The sequence below is a fragment of the Lycorma delicatula genome, chromosome 9 (genome assembly GCF_047948215.1).
Source record: "Lycorma delicatula isolate Av1 chromosome 9, ASM4794821v1, whole genome shotgun sequence".
Classification (NCBI taxonomy): Eukaryota; Metazoa; Arthropoda; class Insecta; order Hemiptera; family Fulgoridae; genus Lycorma; species Lycorma delicatula.
Window position 1 is genome coordinate 2,577,619 of NC_134463.1, and position 18,677 is coordinate 2,596,295.

Consider the following 18,677-nt stretch of genomic DNA (forward strand, 5'->3'; position numbering starts at 1 on the left):
GAAACAAAACAAAATAATCTAAACCAGTCTAACAATCTTATCTAAAATTACAAAAAACCAACAGTTATCAGGTCTTACTTAAGCCACCAATATGAATATATTCAATATTCTGTATTATGTGGTTTATATTAATAGAATTTAAAATATAATTTAACACTACAGTGGAACAATATAATATTCTTAAAAAGATTAATTTCACTAAAATAATATACTCACTATATATACTCACTACAATGTAAAAATAATAGTAGTAACACAGTAACCACAGTTGCAACTAAAACATACATAAAATAATAATGCAAGAGATAAATTTAGAAATATGTTGTACCATAAAACTAAACTAATCAACAACATTTTGATATATTACAAACTGAATATTATAACATCATAAATCAGTTGATGGAAAGAAATTTGCTTTTTAAAATCTTGTTATCTACTTTATTATTATTTTTTGAGAACTTCAATTTACTTGAGAAACCTACAGAAATTATATCAAACTGCTTAAAAAGTAACTACCTGCTTTTTCACCTATTTTCTTGGTAGTGCAGTTTTATTCCTATAAATATCATTTAGTCATTAAGAAATTAGTGCACAAGTATATTTAAGAATAATTTCATCTCTCTCTGCCCCACCCACCACCAAGTTAAGTCTAGTATTTGTAAAGATAAGTTTCCATAACAAGAAGTATTTCACAGAGGAGTATTTGGTATAACCGACTATATATGTACATCTATAATAGAAGTTCGAGATGGCAAACCCATTTTAATAGGAATTCTTTTCTCAATTTTTTCATACTTATTCAAATTATGAAACTATGTACGTATCACAAACTAACATAAATACAATCTAGGTACCTGGTAAATACAATTTTGTTGAAAGGCATATTGTTCAATATAAAATAAAATCTTTACTGAAATTACTTTTATTTTAATGGCTGCTGTAATAGAAAAAACAATGGAAAATTTGTTTACATACTTAAACAGGAGACAAAACCTTCTTAACTACACTGCATACACTGATTTCATATAATCTGATATGAATAATGGAGTAAAAAAATACCAGGAAATCCGTTAAAAAAGGAATATTAATTTTTTTCCATCAAATGGTTAAGATACAACTTTACTAAAACAAGCTTTTTTTATTGCACACTAATCTAATAAGTAAATTTTTTTATATTTCAAAAAAAAAATTAAACATTTACGAATGCAAACGACATGTGTTGCTTTCTATTGTTCAGCGAAAAAAATACAATTTAATAATATGAGAGAATAAAAAATACAGTTAATTCTCACAAATAATTTAAAAAAATAACATTTCAAAAATAATAATTTCTTCTTAATGAGAACATTAAGAAGAAACTTCTTTTTGATATTTTTCAAATTACCTTAACAGAGTCTAATAACCAATATAATCATAAGAATAGGTTGATCTGTTTGTAGACATTATCCTGATATTCTTTACACCCAACCTTAACTCACAGATGGTTAAAATATAAACTATCATATGTGTACTTCTCAGGAACAAAAATAGTATCACAAGAATATTCAGCTGCTAACATTAGCTGCTAATTATCTATACTATTATTGCACTTACATTTTCTATCACATTTCTTTTCTTTTTTTTGAGAAAATGATGACAAACTATTTTAAAAGTACCATAAACGTGTTCAATTTTTTAAATTTCCCAGTATTTTAATAAATGTACGTAAGCTGAGAAAAAATTGTAAAAATGTATCAATTGCGAGAGTTAATTTAGAGAAATTTTTAAAGTACTGAAATATAAAGTGTTAGCAGGATAGATTAAATAAACACCAAGAGATGAAGTGAATATCAGTATAGTTATAAGAAAAGATACTGCATGTCACAATCACTACAATATAGATACGAAAAAGTTATCACAAGATAAAAAACTAGTAATAGTTGGAGGTGAAAATATAAATTGTGTGGACAGTTAAAACAATGGAAAGAACTGGTTCAGTAGGAAGGGATTTTGGACTGAAGGTTAATTTGGTAAAACATACGAATTGATATTTGACAGGAAGGAATGAAATTAGAACAGATAACCCAATTAGTTTCCTAGAAACCTTAAATAAGAGTGCTAAGGGTATAATAAAATACACAATTTACAAAAACAAAAACTGAAAAAGAAACATTTCCCTTAAGAAAAGACTACAAAATTACAAACGAACTTAGAAGTATAAGAAAATTTTGTTTAGAATAAGGATTTATATAGGCTGGACCATCAGGAAAAGTAAAAGAAAATATCAGTGAAGTATTAATATAGTGGGAAAATATAGCTGAATAGTAGAGCAGGAAATAATTTTAAGAAATTTTGGTAAAAAAAGATATTAGGTGAATTAGAATAAAAATGTATTAAGGAAGGATGAAAGAGAAGAAAAAAGAGGTGAAAAATATTGATTTTATTTAATATTAAATATTAGATTAAGAGGTAAAATAATTAGATTATAATAAATCACATGAGAAATGAGTAAGTACACAACTCCATGGGGAACACAGAAAGGAAGCAAGTAATTCCTAGCACAAAGAAAACAGTATGGATCCAGCAGTTATTTTCTTATACCAGCTATATAAGAAGATACAAGATATATGCATGGATACACACATATATATGCATATTTAGTAAACCTTTCTGAAGATTTTTAAATAAAAGCCCGAGATAATACCAAAAATGTTATTGTAAAACAAAATAAAATATTAATAAAATTATAAATGATTAATCGATAAATAAAATGCATTTTGTAAAGGAAAAATATAAAAATAATATCAGTAGTTATAACAATATTAATCTATGTTTTTATACAACTTTAAACTAAAAGCTCATCATTTAACACATCCTGAATTATAACAATAAAAAAATCATATCAATATATTGGTAATGAAGACACACCACATACAGAAATGTCAATATTTTTTACAAAATCAGAGCTAAACAAAATAAAAAATCTGTATCAGTTTGATTGCATTTTAAGTGTACTAGTCCCTACTGATCTATGTTAAAAATATAGCATATTACAATGCAGTTTTTGTTATTAAAAATAAACAATTTAAAATGTTGGATGTTACACAATAGGAAAAATATAGTATTTTTTTTTTCTATTTATTTTTCTATATGAACGTTAAACATCTGCCTTTTCAAGTAAATGGTTGTCAGGCTGAAGACTAGCTGTATGAACTAAAAGTTATTGACTCCTCAGCTCTGTCCCCATCATCTATATTTATTGCTCAAGTCATAATTTATAACACAACCTAGTCTTTAAAAGCTACAATTAATATAGTTACATGTACAAGAGATGAAGTTACATACAGTTTCTGAATAAAAACAACAGCAGCAAATATCCTAATATATTACAGATTATCATTTTTGGTTCAACAAAATTCTACAGAACTGCTTTATGAATTTTTTTTATACAATTGTAATAAATCTGTGAAATTTCAATTTTTTTTGGGGTATTAATTTTTCCTCCTATTTGTGTTAGTGTATATGCATATCGAAAAAGTTGATAAGTTTAACCTATCAATAATTTTGATAAGAATATAAATATTTAATTCCATTTATTAACTTTTGTATTTACAAAATGATTTTTATAAACTACTTGAATTTAAAAGGCAATCTAAAATATTATAAAAATGTATGTAATATATAAATATTCTTACGTTAGTTGAACCAATATGTTCAGTGACTTCTAGGATTTAACTTAAGATATTAGTATGTCTTGTTTTTTTCAATTACGACCTATTTTAACATTAGTCTTACAATCAGTTTCAATATATTTTAAATTATGAATGGATATGCTCTGGAAATATTTTAGGAAGGTATAATTACTTAATAATATGCTGCTCTACCTACATTTATTAATAAACAACTTTTATTACACATTTCTTAGATTACTGGAAGGAAAAATACCATTGTAAAAATTAATAAATTTTTAACACCCATATACTGATTATTTATAACAATGAATTTTATTGAATAATTAATGAATTAATAATTTTTATCTTGCTTTTCATTCATCTTTAAAATAAAACTATTCTAAATAAACCTCAAGCAATGCTTATATACATACAGATTTAAGACATGCATATATATATATATATATATATATATATATATATATATATATATATATATATAAAAACTAGCGAATTTATGTATAAATAATTGTAATGTAATTGTGACAGTGTAATGAATATTTTAATATTTACATACATAGGTGTGGACCTATAAATGAAAATGCTTTATAAATTATACAACATATCATTTTATACAATATAAGTAATTATACAAATAGGCCTCCATTGCCTTATATCACAAAAAATGTTATTTACTTATTACACTTGCAATTATTATAAAACACTATTATTAATATATACATATATATGTTTATACAAATTAATATTTTATTGTAATATTGTAAAACATTAATATAATAAAGTAATTCATGGCAAAATAAGATAAAACAGTTTAAAATTTGTATAACATTCAATATAATAAGCCAGTCATAAATTTTATTCATATCTAACATTTATATACCTTTTGATTTAATGATAACACCATTAAAATTTAAATAATTAAGCTTAAAAAATAAATCTATTATACAATTCAGTCAATATTTTGTTATTTTGGGTTTATGATTAAAACTTATTATGATTAAGTTATTTTTAAAATTATAATCACTTGAAAAATAGAGGGTACTTACGTAAAATAAAAGTGTATTAAAGAAAGTTTTTAACAACAGTATATATGTATCAAATACAACATCAATTTATTCTCCTTCTTAATAAAGGAAAATCTCACATGTAGAGTAATGCTGCAGTTGCTGGCATAAGAAAGTAACGTATGTGGTAATTTTTTTTATAATTTAGAGTAAGAGCCTTGTACACACTACAAAATAAGTATAATTAATACATTGTATTAATTTTGATTAGATAGGAAATGGTCCGTATGTATAGGTGGTGTTATACCAATTTATGTAAAGTGTAAATTACATGTAGTTTTTGAATGAATTTTTTAATTAAATAGTCACACCGTATTACTGCACAACAGTAATCAAAAAAGCAAGTTACACATTTTATTAATGATTTTTTTTTGCAATAATTTAATTCATATTTTGTTTTTGTAATATTATATATATATATATATTTTTTTTTATAAAACTTAGATTACTACTATATTTGTTAAAAGAGTTAAACTCATTAATCAACAAGTTTTTTTTGGAATACGGAATTATGTTGCATTATCTTATAAGAGAAATCATTATCATCATAAAGGAACTCATATCATCATTGGTGATGATATGATGAGCTTGCAATCATATTTGATAGTTCACAACTAACAATGGTTGGCAATTTTCTTCATACAAAATCAAAATTGAAGTTTAAAAAACCTAAAAAGTGTGTAAAAAACTTATCATAATACAATCAATTAGTTTTATGTATAAATATATATGTATATATACAAGCATGTGCGCGCCAGTTTTGGCTAAAATAAAACAGATTCTGCTATAAAACCTTTTATTCTTTACAATTTTAACATTATCCCCCTCAATATATTGCCCTCCACCGTTCCACATGAATTTTCCATTGGTCAAAGCAGTGTTGTAAGAAGTCATTTTCAGAAAGCATATAAGCATGTTCATGGTCTTCATTGCTTTGTTTTTTACTTAATCTCCATAGCATATTATAAATTATAAAAATTTAACAAAAATGAAATGGGAGTTAATAAAACCCTGATAAGCAATTATCATTACCACTCATAAATTATTAATAAATATTGTACTTTTTTTTAATATTATTGTAATTCTGGTAACATTTACAAACAGCACAAACAATAATTGTTTTTTCAGAACAATTCTGATTATATATATATAAAATATATTAGCTTCTTTCTATAATATTGTTATTTCAACTAAAATTATACTTTCATATATATTAAGAGTAACAAATTCTAAGAAATGCAGATGTAGAAAAGAATATCTAAGGTGAAGTTTCAATTTAGTAAAACTACATTAATTTGATGGTAAAGCCTTTAAGATAATACAATTAATTAAAAATAATTTATCAAAATAATATACATTCAGTCTTGAAATTTCATAATTCAAAATGTTCTGTTTTATTAGAAAAGAAAAAAGTATTCCTTATTTCTTTCCAAACTTGTAACCACTTTATAGATGGGTCTGATAAATAAGAATAACATAAGACTAACAGAATAATAAGTCTTAATAAGACTAACACATGCTGACTGAAATCAAATAATTTTAAGAACAGAAATTATAAATTACTTATCGATCTTAAAAATTTATTTTTAATACAGCATTAATTTTAAATTTCTTCCTTCATATTTCAGAATAGATTGAATTATTGACAGCACCATTAATCTACAACGAAACTAAAAATAAAAATTATTGGCCACTATATACAAAGTTTCAGTTAATTTGCATAAATTATATTCAAACATTTAAATACAATATACATTACATTTTAACTGCACTTGTTTTTACATTAGATGACAAACATTACTTAACTATTAAATAATTTCTTTTTGTTAAGTGCACCAACAATAATTTCATAATACTGAAATAATCAACTACTGCAACACTGAATATACTACATTTTTTTATAATATATACATAAAGTTTATTTTAATAAATTACTGTACAATTAATGTAAATGTATTAATATTTATTATTTATAGAGGATTTTAATAGATTAAAAAAAGTATCACCTGTCACACCATATAGTTTAAAATTAAATCAGAAGCAGCATGCAATCTTCACAAACAACTCATCTTGTTTTAATAGCAGAACTGTTTAAAAGAGAAGATGAATATTACAACTATTCATTTTCTTTATGTCTTAAATCTTCAGGACTGAAAAAATATATTACAGAAACATTAAACACAAAATATATATCAATAGACATGAAACCAAATTAGATAATTAAATTAAAAAATAAATACACACAGAACTATCAATACAGAGAATAAACAAATTTAATCATAAAGATGGGTCTTCCTGGGCTGTTTATTTTAAAATAAAAGTCCAAAGAATACTCTGACAATTTTTCCATCCATGAAAACTACTAGTAAATATCTTTAACATGCGGTACGATAAGTAAGGTTATTTCAACTTAGCCAAAGAGTTATACTAGAGACGGATAGCATTTGCATACCATATTTATTTGTATTAATAGTCCAGTCACATTCACAGTAGTTAAAAGGCATAATTTAATTGAAATTGAGTGCTAAAATAAACAGAACTACAAAGTATAAAGTCTGAGCAGTAATTTGTTTCTAAACGATGAAAAACAAATGCAGCGTTGTTTGTGTGAAGGTAGAGTTAAACAGTGGTGTAACTCCAAATGTTTTGAGTTCAGTGATTTACAAAATTTTAATGGAAATTAGGATAACAGAAACTTGTGCGACAAGTAGATATAAAAGATGATGACAAATGGGCACAAGGAAAAAGCCTTACTATAGCTCAAATTTTTGAAGTGTTACCAACATGAAAGTGATGGAACTGTTTAACAATGTTGTGGTAGATATGAGACTTTTACACTAATGCTGATACGACACTAAAGCATTTTCTTGATATTGTGTACTAATGTTGTACAGTAATCAGTACAGTGCAACATTAATCATCAGTTCAAGAAATTTAAGGAAGAACATTTAGTCAGGAAGCTTACGGGCAATGATTTTCAGAACAAAAATGGGTACTGCTAATTGAGTTTCTCAATCATGAGGTAAATGCCAATATATGTTATACCTTGTCTGATTTTGACAAGATGGAAATAATTTCTAGCAATAAGTTGCCAGTCACATGTGATGAAACATGGCCCATCACTGCACTCTTGAGATGAAATCTGCAAGTATGCAGTGGAATAGAAGTAGAGTGCCTTGCTCTGTAAAAGCGAAAACACAACCATCAGCTGGAATAGTCCTTATAACCTTCTTCTGGGATTGAAAAGGTGTATTGTTTGTTAATTCTTATTTTGCTTGATGAAATAATTTGTCACAGGAGCTTGTAAGTGGGAATATGGAAACTGAATTTTGTAGCATAGCAAAAATGCCATGCCAGACTGGGATTTGAACCTGGGATCTCCAGATGAAAGGCTGAGACACCACCACTCCATTGATTTGTTTTCTTCACAAACATTGCAGTGTGTATTCACATTTTGTCCAAGAACAGTGACCACAGGAACAAAGGATGCCATCAGCCAATCAAAGATATAAACTATTTCACAATGCCAGACCATTCAGATTCGAAACTAAGAAACCTTAAAATATTTCCCACACAGTCCAGAGATTTATCCCCTAGTTTCTTTCTGTTTGTCCTATTGAAAGAGGTGATGAAAGGTCATGGATTCCAGAGCAACAACAAAGAAAAGTTCATACATAATAGGCTTGTGACAAGTCCTTGAACTTTTTATGAAGGAATCCACAAGTTTCCCAGACGTTGGGGAAAATGTGTGAAACTTCAGGGAGACTACGTAGAAAAGCAATAAATATGTTTTGTATTTTTTAATCTGTACTAATAAACGATAAAAATAGAAATCCAGCTTATATTTGACTGAACTAGTAATGTACCATTCACTATTGTTTTTATATCAGAAGGGCATTACTCAAAAAAACATGCTTAGTTTTATTAATGCCTAATTATACTCAGTAGGCATTATGCCTTACTGCTTACTGCATGGTCACCAGATAAGTCAACAAACAATCTGTCTCTATTAGGTCACATCAAGGACGTACAAATGCCTTATCTTTGATAATGACCCAGGAAGAGCCTGAACCCCAGAAAATACCTCATCCGATGAACACCAGTGGTCTACTATCAAGTAAGTACTCATCACATCAAGGACGTACAAATGCCTTATCTTTGATAATGACCCAGGAAGAGCCTGAACCCCAGAAAATACCTCATCTGATGAACACCAGTGGTCTACTATCAAGTAAGTACTCATACTAACTAAATTGATGAGGAAATTGAAGCATTTTATAAAGTTGTAAGAAATGAATCTCTGAAAGATATTTTTGTATTGAAAAGCTATTCCTCGATCAGGATATTGAGAGGTTGACAATTTAGAATGTTTATATAATTACAGTTTATTGGTTTAAAATGTTCAAACTTACAACCAGACAAATTAATAATAATAACAATGGTGATAAATATAATAATAACAATAATACACAAATTAATAAAAAAGTAGTAAATACACACATATTAATATAGTAATTACAACCAATAATAGTAGTAAACTATAATAATATTACAATAACAAAATAAACCATCAATACATAACATAGTACATGACATAAAACCAGAGCGTAATAAAAAAACATTAACAATCAAAATATTACACATAAAATAGCGATAAATATCATTAGTAAATAATAAATACAGATTACACACAAGACAGAGTTCAAAATAAATAATCGTTTGGAATTTATTCCAGGTAGATAAGTAGAAAATTAGACCCATTAACAAAAGAAACTACTAGTCTTAAGCCTTTTTAATCACTAGTCTTGTATTAACAAACAATCTTATAGTATTCACTTGGAATAAATTGTATTAACTTTGCTACCTACCCTAACAGTATATGAATGAAGTTTATTGTATTAGTTCTTTCACTTAAAAATACACAGAAATACTATCGGTGAGTTACAGTAAAACTGTAACTCACCGATAGTATTTCTTGTTTACTGGAATTACTCATATCAAACTGGATTTAAGACTCTCCTCGCTGGACTGATATCTTGAAGACTCACACATGTGACTCTCCTCGCTGGACTAACGTAGTAACATCTCGTTGGGTTGGTTCACAGAACTCTGCTGAACCTACACAACTTGCAGCCTCTCCTCACTGATCTTCTCATAGAATTGCCCTTGCAGGACTGACGTCTAATGTCTCACAGACTGGTTCTAATAGAACTCTTTTTTGCTGGTCTTACTGGACTATTTATACTGTTAGCCTCTTTAACTGTTGGACAGGAGCCAAGTCAAAGCGTGAGAACAGTGACCAAGGCTTTTGTATCTGAGAATTCTAAACCTGGTCTCTTCTACCATACAACAGGTATTTATTGTTTGTCAGCAGGCAGTATAAAAAAGGATGATTGTTAAACGAACCTATTCTTTACAAAAAGGGTTCTCCTTTCTGGATTCCTCCTATTATTATACTTTATATTACTTTCATGATAATTTGTAGGAATCTGTTATTCAGGCCTGATATACTGGTCATGTTACAATATTAATTATTATTACATTAATGATGAATTCTTCTGTATATTCTCTCTTCTGAATTATTCAAACTTTCATTACCCGATATTCAATACGGCTTGACAGCATGGGGATCAGCTGCAGAATATCTCATAAATAAAATAAATTTAATACAAAATAGGGTCCTCAAAGATATTGCTCGTTATGATTCTGACAACAATTATGACACGAATTTAAATAATCTTACAAGGTTTCTGTCAGCTAGAGGTCTATTTAAATTCTTAATTATTTTTAAGAACTTTTACAACAGTGAATACAGGGTAAATGTAGAAAGTGGATACAATTTGAGAGCAATTAGCTTTATTACAGATAGATATAATAATACTAATGGTAAACGATTAAAGTAGTATGTTGCTCCTGCATTACTTAATTCTTTACCGAATCACCTCAATAATGTAAAAATGAAAAAAAAATGATTTAAAAAACTTCTCATTGAGTGGGCATTAACTATAACGTAATAGGTACTAACAGGATTCATGTTGGATTTATACTGGCAGTCCAGACAATTATAACAGGATTATAATTATTATTTTAATGTTAATAATTATTATAAATCAATAAATAATGTATTGTTGAATGGTTAAAGCTTAGTTATTTATTTTCTTTATGTAATTGTTGCAACAAGATATTAATTGTGTAATTAGTTGTTGTAATTAAGTATAGTTTTGTTTCTTGAATATAGTTATAGTCACTAAATCTAATACATAACAAATATTAAAGAAATAATTTGTTCATTAGTTTTTAAATATATAGTTTAATTTTGTTAAATTAATTTTTATAATTGTACTACTATTATAACTATTAGAAAAACTAATAATATCTTTAGTTGTTACATAAAATTGATTATTGCATTAACCACTTAATAATGTAATAATAATTCTTTAGTATATCTGTCGACAGACTTAGGTCTGGCGGATGATCACGTAAGTTTTAAATTGTAAATAAATAAATAAACCCCAATATCATACATATCTTCAAAATCATAAAATATCTTCCACTCTAAATGACTTTGTTGGTAAGTTTATTTAATAATATGAAAAAACACATTAACATAAACCATTCTGCTTTGAATACTCTAACTGCTTGTAATATTTTTAATACATAATAAATGGTAGTTTTCTTAATTATTAAAGAAATAGTGAATATGTTACAGTGAATTTCAGTTTATCTACAACTGTCCTTATAACTTCTCCTCACAAGAACAAAGAGAACTGATTCACTATGCGTTCAATGGTTTACCTACTAACCACGACTAATTGTTAATTGGTAATGACCAAACAATAAGTCATTAGCATTAGATGCTAATCTAATGAAAATGACATCCTACATTTAAAATTTGAAGTAGTCAAAAGACCACTGTGCATCTCAAAATTTATATTAGAGATGGAAATTTTTCAGTTTAAATTGTAATTTAAGAGGGAAGTAACCCCAGAAGAAAAGAATTATAACAGTAAAATTTCTCTGAATTTACATTAAGTGGGATGTTCATATAGATTACATAGCAAAGAAATAATCAATATCCAGAAACCAAACAGGTTTTAAGGGATCTGTATTCTGCTCATACTCAATAGCACATTGCGTATGGTACTTAATTTTGGAAAATGATACTTATTTCAAAAATCGTGTTTACTTACAAAACCAAGCAGTTCAATTTATTTTTTTTTTCATTGTAAACCCTATTTCAGAAATCTTAAGAATTTTATAAATCTTTCTAATACATATTACTTTTCACATTAAATAAGGGTGAAGAAATTCAGGTTTTTTTTAATTTATTAATTTAAAAATTCATTTTCATTTTGGCGAGCATATATTTTTTTCTTTAAATGAATGTTAGTTCTAATAAACTCATCAATAGATTACAATCTGTAAAACAATTGATGAGAAGATATCAACTGTCATCATTCTTAATAAATTAATAATTTACAGTAATTTAAAAGTAAAGCTCTTTGTTGTATGATTAAGTATTATCCTACATAATAAGTATTATCATAAAAATAGTTGTCCCATGTTCAGAAATATTTCTTTATGGCAGGATCTGTCCAGTTTTTTCTATAATGGTCATACAAAAATTAATAAACAGCAATGTAAACATAATATTCAATAATGTATATGATTGATAACAAAGCTTCTAGAAACTGATGACTTCTAGGGTTAAGCTCAACAGTATTACTAAGAGTAAATATGATTTCTAATCACTATTCATTATTAAAAAAGAATACATACTTGCTGAGAGAATGTGATGCATTACAATCTAAAACTGTTTTTAATTTTTCATCGATAAGGAACATAGCTTCTTCATAAGATGGAGGAGGTGCTTCAGATGGACCACCTAAACCCCCTACAGCACCCATTAAGAGATCATATGATGGAGGTAATGTCAATGTGCTTGAATTACGCACTATACAAGGGCCTGATTGAGAACGTGATTGATGAGCCATCTCTTGTAATCCCTTTGGGCAAACCAAATATTAAAAACAATTTAATATTATTCAACACAAATAAACCATATTATTTATTATTATGATATTAAAATAATATGCAAGTTATTATATAAACATGATTCAGAATTTGTTAAAAATTTATTCTGGAAATTTAATTGCCCAGTACGTTTTCATTTTACTGATACTTAATAAATTATAAGCATATTATCACTTCACTAAGTATAAATTATGAATGATGAGTTGTTACTACCAACACTACTCAAATATTTATATTCTATCTACATTTTATTTTTACTTCCTGTTAATTAATCAGAAATCATATTTTATTATTCTGTTCATTTAATAAAAATGTATTACCCTCAGTAGAAATATCAGACACACAAAATATAATAAGCCTCTATAATATAAAATAAAGATACTGTTGACATACAGATAACATGATGTGCACAATTATCCACACGCACAGTTGCATGTGTGACTTGGAGGGGATCGAATACACCAAACCCAAGCTATGATTCCTGCGCTTAGAACATATCCTGCAACCTTGTTTTGCAGACAAATGATAATGGTTTAATGGTATATGTGGCTGGCTGCCATTTTTAAAAAAGTGGCTTACAATCATATTGTAGGATTGGCAATAACACTCAAAATGATTGTGCTTCCATTGGAAAAGGAGAAATTATTATGAAAAAAAAGAAAATGGGGTTGCCCATCTACAAACAAGAAGGCACTGCTAGCATAATTAAATAGTTAAAGTTGAAAGTAAAATAATTTTATGACTTTTATGTGTTTTTTAATGAAACTATTTTAGTTACTGAAAATAGATTTTATGAACAGTAAATTAATAGTTCAAGTGATGTAATTTTTAAGTGACATAGTTTTAGTAAAGAATACTGTAAGAAATAAAAATAAAAGAATTTATAAAATCCCCGTTTCTTTAATTTACACAACTAGTTTTAATAGACCATGTTAGGTTACTGTATATGTACAATTGAATATATTATAAATTAAAATGTAGCTGGTTTCAAAGTGTCAATAGATTGGATGCTTGGCATGTGTTATATTTAATGTGTGCCCATCAGATCTACTGCATGTCCATTACTTTACTATGCATATATTTTGTCTATTATACATCAAGTATTTTTACATGGCAAAAATAATCACCAATTAATTAAGTAACACTATTATAAATTGTATTTTCAATTTTTATACTGATGTCTTTTGCTGTACACAATATATAATATATTAGGAAAATAATAATTTACGCTGTCCAGTTTACTACAAGCCAATATTTAAAGCGTATAGCTTAATGTTGTGAAGAACCACCACAACAGCAGTAGCATATTTATTTGAAGCAATTAACAGTTGTCATACAACACAATTAATATTAGACTTCTCTACCAGAATTTATGAAAGAGTGACCAACTAATTTTTACCCAAGAGGCACCATTATAAACAACCTGTTGGTCCATGTAGTCAGATACAAATACTCTCCAAATAATTTTAGAAAAATTGGATTTGGATCCACAGCTAAAAGGTGAATTTTAATAGTCTTTGTCAAACTGTCAGAGCTTCGTTCTACCCATACAGTGACATCTGTTGTATGCAGGTGGTGTAGCATCCATTGTATGAAGCACTCATTTGTTTACTGATTCTTATCTTTTCCTTCTGCATCATAAAAAGTGATTTTCTAGTATGTAAAAGAATGTTTTTTTTTTCTTCAATATGTAATATTTAATATAAACAAAAATAATTAAAAATGTTCACTTAACAAGTTTTTCCACTGATAATGCTTTGCCATATTTTTTATTTCATATGGTTATATTTTAAAAAACAAAAAAAAAACATTAAGAATATAACAATTTATACTCTACTATTTAAGACTGGTTTGTTACATATTACATATTTAGAATTCTTTGTGGGAATGGGAGTACTGGTGTATGTATTTTTTTTTATAGGGTAGTTAGTTGTCTTGTTGAAAAATTATTCTATTAAGCTAATATGACTAAATATTCCTATTTTAATAGTATACATAAATACAGCCAATTACAACGTAGCTATTATAATGATACCAGTTTTACAAAACATGAAATCATAAATGTTCACCAGTTACATATGGGGATTTAAAAAAGAAAATTATACTATAATCAAAAACATCTAATGTTTTTCCCCTTTATATTCCTGACAGTTATCATTTTTATTAAATAAATTAAATTAAACAGGAGATTCTGTAAGTCAGAAATTCTATTGACCAATGTGTTAAATGTAATTTTTTTAAAAATTATTAAACAACTTGTTTTCAAAATGACTCGGAAACTGAAAATTCCGTAAGTTTTTTATAGGGCTAATAGCTAATTATGCAGTTTCACTCCTTGAAATTACTGAAGGCATTATTTTTAAAGGCACTCAAAGTGATTGGGAGCCTGTACATAGTACAATATATTTGAACTACAGTGCAACAAATATGTTTCTGAGTGACTCTTATTACTGCCATAATATATGGAGGCTATCTATCAGAGATTGATACTTCACTTATAGAATATTAAATTTTATATAAAATTAGAGAAAAAAAGCAACCAAAACAACTGGAATGTTTAACATTTTTAATAAGGAAGAATTTTGTAGAAAAAATAGTTACATCTGAGTATCATTAATGATTGAAAATACATCATGAATTGGTACAGAATGATGGATGAATAGGAAGACTGTCTTTCAACTTCCTGAACTTAGTAAATTTTTTTTGAGTTATATAAACATCATACCAAAGCAGTATGATTAGTGAATTTTGAGTTGAGCTTTTGGTATGTAAGAAAGTACGAGTTTGTTTAAAACCGTTTTTAACTGTATATTTTGTTATTTATTAACAGTTTTATTTTTATTTGAAACTTTATTTTGGAATCTGATTTTACCTCAATTATAATGTTTTTGTTATTATTTATATATACATTGACAGCAGTCTGATATGATATTGTTACACAATATGTCATTATTTAGGACCCTTCTGATAGTATTTGTTTGATATGCACATAAAAACAAAAAAAAAAGGATATGGGTATGCAACTAAATATAAGTTACATCTAAAGGAAACAGATTTCAATGGATTTAATGAGTACATGTATGCATTAAAATGTGACAGTAGTCTGGTTACAATATACGTTGTGTTAATCATAACATAATAAATTGTGTAAATTATAAACACAATATACAGATAAATACAATTACTACAGTCTACAAAAAATGTTATTAACAATAACTTTAAAAAAAACACTACATAACATTTTTCTCAAGAAAAACAACATAATGTTATGAAACAAAACAATGTATATTTCAACCAGGCAAACAAATGGCATGAATACCAATGGTTAAATTAATATTTTCTACACCTTACAGCAGTATGCATTAGAAAATTTGATGTATTTAACAAGAAAAAATGCTAATATTAATAAAACTATAAAAAATTGGGGCTCATTAACACATCACTTAAATAGCAGTAATAAATGTTAATGAAAATAACTAAAATTATTCATATCACTAATCACATGGTTTAATTCTATCACCAAAATACAACATGAAAAAGATTTATAATTACCCTTAAAAGGGCTCGCTGACGTAATAACATCTGAATAACACTTTTCCTTCTCAAATACAGAACAGTTTTTATACCCATCATCATCCCCGAACATATAAATAACGGGCCAACTAACCACATATGTCCTAGATGAGAAAAAATATAGTCATCCGCACCACCTAAAGCTACGATAGTTATAAAAGAACCAAATATTGACAACACAACTGATAAAATAAGATATGAATAAGACGTAAAATCACAATCTCCAAAAGTAGTCGGTTCTGGATACAACTCATCCATTTGTCACTTTATTTTGAAATTATTAGTTACTTTCAACAATTATATTCATTTTAATACAAAACGAATCAAAATAAATTGTGTCAAGTATTTTAAAGTAATCAAAGTTAAAAACTAGTACACTATACAGGTTAAGTCAAACAGATGAAAGTTATCAGATTGTGCGACAATCTATTGTTCTTTTGTACTATGAAATTTTATAAACTCCGATTATATGTAAAACATTTTGCTGAAAAAATATGTAAGAAAATATTTGTATCAATAACGTAACAGATAAATTAAAGTTTAAGAAGACATGATGCAGAATTAAACATATAGTAGAATTTAGTTCCTTGAAATGAAGTAATGATATTGCTATGGCACTGAAATGCATCCAACTGATTTTGACATCATAAAGAGCAACTTATTCATGAAGGTATTGGGGTGCTGCTGAAATTGTTTTGATTATATGGATTTATCTTAAGTTAATAGTAATGGCGAAAACTATTCTGATTTTATTTGTATTTTATTGTTGCCTTAATTTAGGTAAGTAGAGTTAAATTGATTATTATATAATTTGTGTATATTTTATTACGTTTAATAGAAAAACTGGTACTTTATCTAATATTGTTAGTAATCTCATAAAATTTCCATCTATTTATTTAACTGTTTTGAAGTCCTACTAAAGAATGATAGATTGTTAATGTTGTAGTTGTTCGAAAGAACGTACTCTGATATTTCTTCTTTCTGTTTACTTATCAATTTTCATTTCTCTATAAATCCTGTTTGAGATTGGCGTGATATTCGCCTATAAAAACACTTCATTTTTGTTTTATTAAAAATAAACAAACCACTTCAACTTACTTTGCTGTTTAACATATTTGTTCTCTATGGTAGAAAATGCGGTACGGTACTCTGAGCTACTGAAGTATTTAAGGTTAACTATTAATTATCATCAGTTTTGTGTTTACGTATTTTCAAGGATTTTATACTTTTAAAATCGTTATGTTGATACATATAACATTGATTAAAATACATCCCACATAACATAATGTTTATATATTCCACATTCTTCCACACAATAATTTAAAACTTATAAAAATCATGTTAAAACTGGAGCAACTACAGTTCAGTAATAGTAATCTAATCTTTAGACTTTAAAGTAGTCTGTACACCCCAATCCAAATTTATTCATACAATATCCATATAGCATATATTAGCTTATTAAGAATATTTTACACTTAACTGTATTATTGGTATGTCAAAGAAAGGTATAGCAATTAAGATTTTATAACATGTACCATATATTAAAACTGATGTTTTGGTTTTTAGGATTTAAACAGTATTAAAAAGAAAAAAAAATGTTATGTTTTTCTTAAAGTAAATATGCATTTTTAATTGGTTAGTTTTTATTAGGTTAGGTTACAAAGTGATGTTTTAACATTATTGTATGATTAATGATAAACTTAAAAAACTATTGTAATTGACAAATAGGAAAGACTATCACTATACATGTACATTTAATTATATATATTGATAATCATGAAAATTAATCATGGACATATTTTTACTCAAATTTCAATATTTAGTTATTGGTGGGGGGGGGGGGGGTATCGATATATTCTGTTTAATTCTCCATATTTTTCACCTGCCTTTATGTAAACTTTAATAAAATACATGCATAACCTAGCAAAGAATTTAAATTGCCTCATTTTATAACCATGATTGGTATTGACTGAAAAGAGATGACTTTATATTCTGTTCACCAGTGTTTCAGTAAAACATATGTGTAAATACATTTTATGTGTTTTTGTTTATGAATAAATGAAAAGCACAAGCTTTGAGTTTATTTATGTTGTAAATAAATCACGTTTATATATACAGGAAACATTTTTTCCCCTCCCCTTTCTGGGACCACTCATGAAGAACATTATGGCTGGTAAAGGGGAGTGTCATGTCATCAGGCACCTAAATACAGAGTGCCTACCCATATATTGATTCTGCATTTGCCATTGCCCACTGCCTCATTGCGCAGAGGCGCAATTTTTACCCACATGGTCAGGGGCTCCCTAAGCACTCAGCCGCAGACCTTCCGGCACCC

General features: G+C 27.0%; 2 protein-coding genes across 4 annotated transcripts in view; one reads left to right on the forward strand and one right to left on the reverse strand.

Moving 5' to 3' along the window:
* LOC142330269 (uncharacterized) overlaps nucleotides 1–16,742 on the reverse strand; it is a 41,827-nt gene extending 25,085 nt beyond the window's left edge. The window contains exons 1-3 of one of the 2 annotated variants that reach the window (XR_012757746.1): nucleotides 16,322–16,742; nucleotides 12,515–12,741; nucleotides 6,742–6,885 (exon numbers count right to left, since the gene is read on the reverse strand). Coding sequence is in view for 1 of the 2 variants with exons in the window: in XM_075375458.1 (XP_075231573.1) it covers nucleotides 6,852–6,885; nucleotides 12,515–12,741; nucleotides 16,322–16,600 (540 nt within the window). In the remaining variant the exon portion in view is untranslated. Of the gene's footprint in view, nucleotides 1–4,190; nucleotides 6,886–12,514; nucleotides 12,742–16,321 lie in introns of those variants that run through there. The other variant, XM_075375458.1, reaches the window with a different exon arrangement.
* Nucleotides 16,743–16,918: 176 nt separating this feature from the next.
* Nucleotides 16,919–18,677, forward strand: part of LOC142330268 (uncharacterized) — a 32,007-nt gene continuing 30,248 nt past the window's right edge. For both annotated transcript variants that reach the window (XR_012757745.1, XM_075375457.1), the window contains exon 1: nucleotides 16,919–17,122. Coding sequence is in view for 1 of the 2 variants with exons in the window: in XM_075375457.1 (XP_075231572.1) it covers nucleotides 17,071–17,122 (52 nt within the window). In the remaining variant the exon portion in view is untranslated. The remainder of the gene's footprint in view (nucleotides 17,123–18,677) is intronic.